Source organism: Schistocerca gregaria, chromosome X (genome assembly GCF_023897955.1).
Source record: "Schistocerca gregaria isolate iqSchGreg1 chromosome X, iqSchGreg1.2, whole genome shotgun sequence".
In the NCBI taxonomy this organism is placed as follows: Eukaryota; Metazoa; Arthropoda; class Insecta; order Orthoptera; family Acrididae; genus Schistocerca; species Schistocerca gregaria.
This window is the reverse complement of record NC_064931.1, coordinates 642,788,875-642,798,639: the sequence shown is the minus strand read 5'-3', so window position 1 is coordinate 642,798,639 and position 9,765 is coordinate 642,788,875. Positions and strand designations below refer to the sequence as shown.

The window sequence follows — 9,765 nt, the reverse complement described above, 5'->3', positions numbered from 1 at the left end:
AATTTTCTCTGTCAACATGAAGATAGATATTTTCTAAGACATGCATAGAATTCTAAGAATTACAAGGAAACTACACTGGTGAAATATAGTGAACTATTAACGATATTTTGTAGGTGAAGTAGCTGTAAAGATGTGAGAAATACGAGATATGGGACTGATAAATTATGAAACATGGCTATTTGTTGTAAATTATTCTTCTTGAATAGTAATCTGTGGGCTACAAAAACAAATACTTTCATTAATAATTTATTTTAATGAAAACAATACATATCTCTTCACATGTAAAACAGCACTGTATACAAAACCAAGCAACAGCATATATGATTGCATTTTATACATCTTGTTCTTTTTATTACAACTTTTAACACATTTTCAAGTACCGTATACTGATATGCTTCCCATTTGTTCCTTCACTTTGACCAGAAACACTCATTGTGTGACATTAAGGCAATGTATGCACATTTACCCTGGATTTCAGAATTGTTGACACTTTACCACACTTCACATTTGTGCAAAGGATTCATCTTGGATCCCAGAGGACAACGAAATTCTGATGAGAACTCATGCAGGTTGGAAAGTGGGCCAATAACTCTAAACTTTGGTGGAGCATGAGGATCCTTCTCAAGCTGCAATTTTATAGCTTCCTCTGTGCTTGCAGAGCACCATACCTGCATTTCCATTAAACATAAATTAGTTTCAGAATGAGAAAATATGGAAATATTGAATTATGTTTAAACTAAGACAAGACTTAATTTACAGCTATAACAGAAAGTTAGAACAGCCATAAGAATTCCTCAGGAATAATATAAAATTAAGTACATCTGCAGCAATAGGATCTGTTTGTGGTGGTAGAAAATTAAATAATGTGCTTATGAAGCATGTCTGCCACACTGAAGTGCTCAAAATAAATCCTCTATCTCTGTCTCTCTCTCTCTCTCTCTCTCTCTCTAGCATATGAGTAGACTATGGGCGAAAGAATATTTGTTGTGCAGTGAAAGAGAGGATTTTGTATTTTAATATAAAGATGGATTAAAATTTCAAAAAATACTTAAAATACTTGACATTCCAAAAAATACTCATATACTACAGTTACTCACTTATTTTCCAGCAAATATGCCAAATCTCTTGATACATCTTTTCTATCAGGGAGCAGTTTTCAAATTTTCATTGCTCAGCTGATCAAGAACTTTTCCAGAGTTTTGATAACATATAATAACATATTATAAAAATATAAATCCTATATCTGTCTGAATGTTTATTAGAGGATTGTGTAAAAATCTGGAGTGAATGAGTCAAAACCTTTTTGAGATTTTTGGTAATAATATTAAACAGTGTCTTGTCTTTATACAATACTGTACATTATTTTCACCAAATATATCAGAATTCAGATTATATGTGTTGTGAATAAAAATTGAGAACACAACTCATAAATGCTTCAATAGTGGTCCAGAAATATTCTTCACATGTTGCTAAAAGATGTGACATCAATTTGTATACTGTATTTCATTGTCAGTCACATCACTGCTGACAAATGAGACACCGATAGCAGAGATATAAATTTAAGGAAATAGTTAATAATTAATACCTGGGCAAAACTGAGGAAAAAAAGTTGTTTGTGGCTGAAGTTTAACCCAGGCAGAGGTAATTCACGAGGATTTCTTTGCTCCCATTCAAGATAAGCATGATAAGCTGCCTTAAGTCCTCCATTATCAGCAATATTTTCACCTAAGATGACAAAAGTTAATGTTAGACACGGTTAGTAAGCAGTCCCTAATAAAACTACATAAGTTGTATTATTTTGAGCAGAATTTTCTCTAGTTATGATTCTAAACAATGTAACATACATCTGTGTGAGCCTTCACATCACTGTACATAATGTATTATTTACATGACCATAGGTGCTTGGATTTTAATAGGCAGAGTTCTTGTACACTAAAATGAAAACCCTCTTTCATATACAGTTGTGCTTGTATAATCCATGTTTTTGAAATGGATATCCAAGAGAAGCATGAATTTGAGTGCAAACAGTAAGGAACGTCACTGTATAGCTACATAAAATATAATGGGGATTAATACATAGAGGTTTACATTAAAAATTACCATGTTTCCAGAAATATTTTAAGAGAATTCTGAATTCAAATTAATGTTACAATTGCAACAGAAAGTTTCTATTATTCATATTAGCGCTGGTAATAATATATCCCTTTCTTAAATCAAGTTACTGGCTCAACATCACGAAACAACACTGTTTCCCTATGCTGCCAGTTTACTGGAGCGAGTGGTAATCTCAGATGGATTGGTTGGTGGGGTTAATGGAAGAGGTATGGCATATGGAGAGGGAAGAACAGGACAAGAGGCATAAAGTGCTCGGCCAGGTTAAGCAATAAGTATGTTGGGAAACATGCATAGAGAAAGAATGTGAAGTACAGTTAGAAGTACAAAGAGTAGAAGAGAAAGAATGGAGGCAGCAAAAGTTACCGGGAATATAGTTGGGATAGAAAAGAAAATAGACAGGGGAAGTTAGATGTAAGCTGGGTTAGAATGGAGTGAAATCACAAAAGGGGGCATAATCAGAAGCAGTGATATAGATCTGGGAGAGGGTTGGAAGGAAGATAGGTTCATGGAAAATTTCCACTTGTGAAATGAGACAATCCAGAAATGGTATGAAGAGTCAAAAAGTTACTCATTACTAAATGAAGCACAAACTGAAATCAACTGCACCTTGTTGTGCAGTACACTCTGCATCTAGTTGGTCTAGTTGGTCTTTAGTCACGAATTTTATACATGATGTGGCAACTTTCATAGGTGGCTCTGCCTTTCATGCAGTAAGAAATGCACATGATGTTGCTAGAAAAATATGTTATAGACTGATGCATGGGATAGGTCTTATACATAGCTTTTGTGAATGGATAGCTCCCCTGCGACAAGAGATTGGGAGCAGGAGCAGATTTAAGAGCAGTTAAACACATTTTACAGCTTGGGTGGGCAGCAGAATACCACTTTTGGAGAGAGCAACCAGAGATAGTCAAAGCACTACTGGAGAACATGAATTAATTGTTTCAGCATTGGGTGATATTTAGTGTCTGATCAGTTGGTCTGAGAGATGTGTGTGAGTATAGGACATCAGAGATTGCTTATGGACAAAACTTTTTGGCTTTAAATGACCCTAGTAAGACATTTAGCATACTAGTAGATGGAATGAATATTGAATATAAATGCAGTGTCCATGGGTGGCCAGACAGGAAGGACAAATTTATGCAGAATGAAACATAAGGTTGAGATATTGTGGCCTGAATTTTCAAATCAGCTTTACTTCATCAGTAATTTTTCTGATACTAGACTCACACAAAATCTGAAATTTATGCACTGTAAGACTGTATTTATTGGTTCAGTTTAACCATGTCCTGGACAAAAACACTGTCTTTCCTTGCTTCAGTGTGATTTTATCTGTAATTTCAGTTACTGTCTTTCCATTTTATAAAATTACTTTATCTAAGATGAAATTTTCACATACAAATATAGAATTGGTAGGAAATGAGTTTTGCAGATCTACATTTCAGTTTGCCATGACAAACAACACTTCAGAGTCTCAATAGGTAACCTTAACAGGTCTACTAACAAACTACAGTAATACTATGACTTCACAGAATTTGATGACAACATGAAGTTGCAATGAGTTAAGAACTAACTACTGCAAAATTTCAAAACATACGTCAAAACCTGTAACTGATTTTCTTAATTTGTGATGTTTTTTGCTATTAGTATAAATAAATGAACGATTTTTTTGAGTTACTCTTTGAGTTACTTGCTGTCCTGTTATGTTATTATTAATTTAAATTTTCAGATAAATTACACAGGCAGTAAAAATATACCATTAGTAATGGACAAATTAACAGACCTTTATTTTGCACTTCCTTTCAATAATAAATTGTTATGTTTTTATTTATTATATTATAAAATTATTAACTTACACTTCATTACCTTTTAGCTTTCATTCAGAAAGACTCTTGTTCCATGGATTTGGTCGAAGGTGCTGAGGAGCTGCATTACAGATATATAGGACTGCAATATGTTGCTTTCTAACAGTAAAATGCCATGAGAATTTTATTCTTGGCACAGAAGATGAATGTTACAAACACATCTTGGTTAACTTGAGTATTATTTATCCTTACCTAGTGTCTGTTTTCCATTTACGTGATTATTGTCAACTGTATAGCTGGAATACTGGTTAACTACGCACTGTGCCCTTTCCTTGAATGCTTCAATTGTCTGGTTGTTCCACCATTTATGTAGATTACCATTCTGATCATATTCTCTACCTAGAAAAATATACATTTGCAAAAAATTTCAGGGTAACGTTCTTTAATCTGAGCAGTAGAATGTACATGTTTTAATCATTCACAAAATATTAAGTTTTATCCGAGCAATAAATAGTAAAGCTTCTGCATGTAACAAGAATTTAAATACTAAATTGAAGCCCTTTTTTGAGTATTGGTTAACTATAAATAAACATAACAATGTGAAATAAATTGCAAACAATCACAATTTTGTTGAATGAAACCTCCATTAATCTCTAAATAGGTCTGGGCATATATGCATCTTTATGTGGCACTATAATTTTCTCCATTTACATCTGCATCTATACTATTCAAGCCACCACACACTGTGTGGTGCAGGGCAAGTAGGGTACCAGTACATTTTCTTCCTCTTCATATCCCATTGTCAGATGGTACATGGAAAGAAAGACTGTATCCCCCAGTATGAGTTGAAATATCTCTAATTTTAATATTGTAGTATGTTCATTGCAAGAGAGGTATTTAGGAGTATGTAGTATATTTCTTGATTTGTTTTGCAAATTGGGCCTAGTATTTGTGGGTACAGCTCTCACTGATGTCAAACTTCCTTCTTGTTATGTCCTTTAATGAAGTTTGTTGAGCATCTTTGTTACATTGTCCCACTGATTAAATGAATCCATTATGAATTATGCAACTCTTCTTTGACTCTTTCTTATTTCTTCTCCCAGTCTGACAAAAAATACCCAAGAATTAATGAAATGGGTTGTTGTAACTGACTTCTTTCATGTGTGCATTACATGTCCTTTTAGGATTCTTCTAAGAAATATGGATCTGATATCTGCCTTGTCCAGGATAGATTTATGTAGTTGTTTCACCATAACCTCCTCCAGCCAGAAGCACCTAGTTGCTAGGAGGTTTGAACTGATGCCAGTGACTAACAGCCAATATATAGTCAAACAATGTTGGATTGTTTTATATATTTATGTCCATTACATTCATTTATATTCAGTTCATACTGCAAATTTTTGCACTCATGTGCAAGTCTCTTTACATCCGTAACAAGTTTTTAATGATGTCCCCTCCCTATATAAATTACTCATATATAGGTTATTACCAGGAGTATATCTGGAAATCCAAGTGGGTTAAGATGCAAGAGAACCACAGGGGGGGGGGGGGGGGGGTTGGGAGGGGGGGGGGGGCTTTACTATGAAATAAAAAAAATACAATTTCTTTGAAAGTGTGTATTTGTGAACAAATCAAAATCTGCTTGTGATGAAGCAATCTGGGATAATTTTAATTAACCTCTTGTTTTGCCATCTGTCTCTTTAAATTCGTTTTGTTACTTTTAACTATTTACCATTAGCATACATGAATATAATCTGCATTTTCATAAAAGAGAAAGGCTGGCCCTCAGTTTGAAAGAATATAACACCAGACCTAATTTTGTGCTTATTTTTATGCATGTAATTGATTTTCTGATTTATTTTGACTAGTTAGTAACTTTTATTATACAATGAAATCAGAAATAGTTTTGCAGCTTAAATTCTACTGTTGATGTACAAACAAATATAAATTCTGTACTAGTTATAAACATTTGGAAGACAAAATACTAGTAAACTTAAAGTATCTTTTTGACACTATTCGAAAACATATTAGCAAAACCAGCCCTGAATTAATTCCAAAGTAATTAACAGTTCTGTCAAAAGTATTGTTTGTGTAACTATATTTTTTAATTTCACAATTTAAACAAATAATTCGGTTTAACTCTTAGGACAGAAGAAACTGTTAAAAAGGACCAATGTTTCGATGTATTCAGTTAATTTAATAAGTTAAGCTTTAATTGTAATTTCTGTAAATTTAACTTTAAAAAATACCTGTGTTTGTTAGAACAACAACTATCCTTCAAATTAACTGGAGAATAAGTGTTAAACAATTAGGCTGTGGGTAAAAAACAGTGACAGTGTCTGCTCCATATGTACATGATTATTCTTCTAGAACTGTGAACTTTGTGGTTAGGTTTTACTGTTTGTATATGTTCAACAGTAAACTACTGTAGCAGTATGTGGAGGTTCGCCTGCAAACAACTAATGAGGCTTATGGAAAGTTTAAATAATAGTGCACTGGCAATACACATATAAATGGGTATATGGGGGGGGGGGGGGGGGTGTGAAAAAGTGAAATTAAAGTACTGTGAAATGCAACTGTCCATCTGTCAGCTACATTATTTACAGAGGCAGTGTCCAAATTACAAACCCCATTTTTCAGCCAGTGTAGCAATGCAGTACATTGACACCGATAGCAACAAATGAAAAAACAAACACAGGTGGAACTGCTACATGCTGTTGGGTAATGTTCAGTATAGCTCAATACAGTGGACCTCCAGAACATAAGATGGATTCATGTAACAATGTGCTACAAATCTGTCAGTCCCACCCAAACCTCAATGGGGCTCATATTACCAGATGTTGTGGGCCAGTCTTCTTGTCTCCTGGAGGAAGATCTTCATGAGACAGGGCAGTGTGTTTGTGCAGTATTGTATTGAAAGACCCATCACTGAAATTCTGACTGTAGGTCTTGACGACGGACTGGAGGATCCTGTCCCAAAACTACTCTACCTTCAAATCACTGTCAGTAATGATGAGAGACCTGTCAACAATAAATGATACTAGCCCAAAACATTACTTACCATGCTCCCTGCAAAACCCATGGGAATGCATGGCTAAGATATGCATCAGTATCTGGCTGACTTCACAGATTTCTGTGATAATCAATGAGTATCAGACAAATTTTGCACTTAATGGTGAAGAGAACTTGGCACTATTCATCTGGGTTTCATTCCATATCTTCCATTGCCTACCTACTTCATGCTCCATATTGATAGAGGGATTGCACTGCTATTTTAATAGATGCCTAGAACACAGATTGATCATGTGGAGATGGTCTGTATTCTCTGTGTAAACACAGTCCTCACAGCTGCCTCCAAAAAGTCATCACACAGTTATGTTGCAGTTTACTTTTTGTACATACAAGCCATTATCAGTCAGTAACAGTCATCATGTGGTGTTGTTGACTGCAGTTGACCACTATGAGGTACATCTTCAATGTTTCGTCTCTTACAAAAGCACCTGAATATTTAAATGCTGTCACTGTGGTGTATGCTACATTGGCAGGCAACTTCAATTCCTAACAGTTGTTCTTGGCATAAAGTGACTTGTTTACATAGGCTAAGCTTAAAATGTTCTAAGCTTGAAGCAACAGCTTATGCAATTTGCATAGTCCCATTTACAACTATTGGATATAATGCAATATAGTAGATTGCACTGATAATACAGGGCTATTTTTACCTTAATTTTATCTCTGTTACATGCATGGTTGTACACAGCAATTTCCTGCAGTCAAAATAGTATGAAAAAGAGGTTTCTGATTTTTTTAGGTCATGAGGATGGTGCAAAACATTTTGGGGGAGTTTACCACTGCGTATCTTCAAACAGCCTCATAGGACTACAGACGTTATCTGCTACAATGAATAACATTGACCCTGTCACCACCTTTGCTCCTGATAACGCCTCCCCATAAAGAGAAATGTAGTAAATTCTAATTACAGGAAGTACTCAATCAATCACATTTCTGTTCAGATATTCTGTATGCCAGACAGTGGTGTAAGTAATGTTGACAGCCCTCTGGACACCAAGAAATGTTGTTTCAACCTTATCTCCAATATCTAGTGCCTTCTCAATTTCTTGAATGGGCAGAAAAAGTTGGCTTTCATAGGAATAGGGCTCATGTAAACAATGTTGATTTATCCACATGATTTCTGTGGCCTGCAGAAAAGTCAGTCAGTTTCACACAGAAACCTATGTGAAATGGATGCCAGAGAGATAGATCTAATCTTCTGTATGCTAATCTCACAGTGCTTCTTATAAACTGGAATGATTGTTGCCGTTTTCCGATCACATAGCATGTGGCATTTCTACAGAAAAAAAACAAGTAGTGGTAAATTAAACTATAATGATGTTTTAACATGTGACTCAGGCTTAGAATAATTTTTATGAATAAATTCAACAAAACTGTAGATCACTGCAGTGGTTTCTCATTATTATAGAAGATATTTTGTTTGCTGGAGTATGGCAAATACATAAATAGAAATTTTCACATTTTAAAAGATAAATCCTGTAAGCTACAATATACATAGAGCTTCACGATGACAATAAAGGACCAAGAGTACTTGTATCACTGAGGAACTATTTGTCAAGTAGCACCACCATTTTTGCCCTCTAACAGAGCACAGGAAGACATACATATGAAACTACTCACTGATTATCATTAAATTGATCAATTATAGTGAAATTTGTCATATCATAAGGACAAACTTGAAGGCCAAAACTGGGCAATCATTGAAGCATCACAACATGAAGTTCCATAATAATGGAACAGTCTAATTTCCTGTGGCAAATATTAGAATCTAGTTCTGATTATTCATTCACATCCATGCGCAGCCTGACTGAATTTATTACAAATGCCTTTACACCAACTGCAGTTAAAGTGAAAAACAGAAGTATGGATTAAACAACTTGAAATAACCTATGTGCAGCATATATAGGGTGATTCAAAAAGAATACCACAACTTTAGGAATTTAAAACTCTGCAACGACAAAAGGCAGAGCTAAGCACTATCTGTCGGCGAATTAAGGGAGCTATAAAGTTTCATTTAGTTGTACATTTGTTCGCTTGAGGTGCTGTTGACTAGGCGTCAGTGTCAGTTGATGCTAAGATGGCGACCGCTCAACAGAAAGCTTTTTGTGTTATTGAGTACGGCAGAAGTGAATCGACGACAGTTGTTCAGCGTGCATTTCGAACGAAGTATGGTGTTAAACCTCCTGATAGGTGGTGTATTAAACATTGGTATAAACAGTTTACTCGCCTAAGGTGAACGTTTTCTGTGCCATTTCAGCCAATAAAGTTTTTGGTCCCTTTTTCTTCGAAGGTGCTACTGTAACTGGACTACAGTATCTGGAGATGTTAGAGAATTGGCTGTTCCCTCAGCTCGAAGCACAACAATTCATGTTTCAGCAGGATGGAGCGCCACCACATTGGCACTTATCTGTCCATAACTACCTGAACGTCAACTACCCGAGGCGATGGATTGGCTGCCAGGCAGCCCGTGACAGAGCACTTCATCACTGGCCTCCAAGAAGCCCTGATCTTACTCCCTGCGATTTTTTCTTATGGGGGTATGTTAAGGATATGGTGTTTCGCCCACCTCTCCCAGCCACCATTGATGATTTGAAACGAGAAATAACAGCAGTTATCCAAACTGTTACGCCTGATATGCTACAGAGAGTGTGGAACGAGTTGGAGTATAGGGTTGATATTGCTCGAGTGTCTGGAGGGGCCATATTGAACATCTCTGAACTTGTTTTTGAGTGAAAACAAAACCTTTTTAAATACTCTTTGTAATGATGTATAACAG

At 35.4% G+C, this 9,765-nt stretch overlaps 1 protein-coding gene across 4 annotated transcripts in view; it reads right to left on the bottom strand.

Annotated features, from left to right (window-relative positions):
- Nucleotides 1–233: 233 nt before the first annotated feature.
- The window catches only part of LOC126298667 (endothelin-converting enzyme homolog), a 368,726-nt gene continuing 359,194 nt past the window's right edge, over nucleotides 234–9,765 (bottom strand). For all 4 annotated transcript variants that reach the window (XM_049990097.1, XM_049990099.1, XM_049990098.1 and 1 more), the window contains exons 13-15: nucleotides 4,173–4,319; nucleotides 1,586–1,725; nucleotides 234–668 (exon numbers count right to left, since the gene is read on the bottom strand). In XM_049990097.1, coding sequence (XP_049846054.1) covers nucleotides 492–668; nucleotides 1,586–1,725; nucleotides 4,173–4,319 — 464 coding nt within the window. In that variant the 3' untranslated portion in view covers nucleotides 234–491. The remainder of the gene's footprint in view (nucleotides 669–1,585; nucleotides 1,726–4,172; nucleotides 4,320–9,765) is intronic.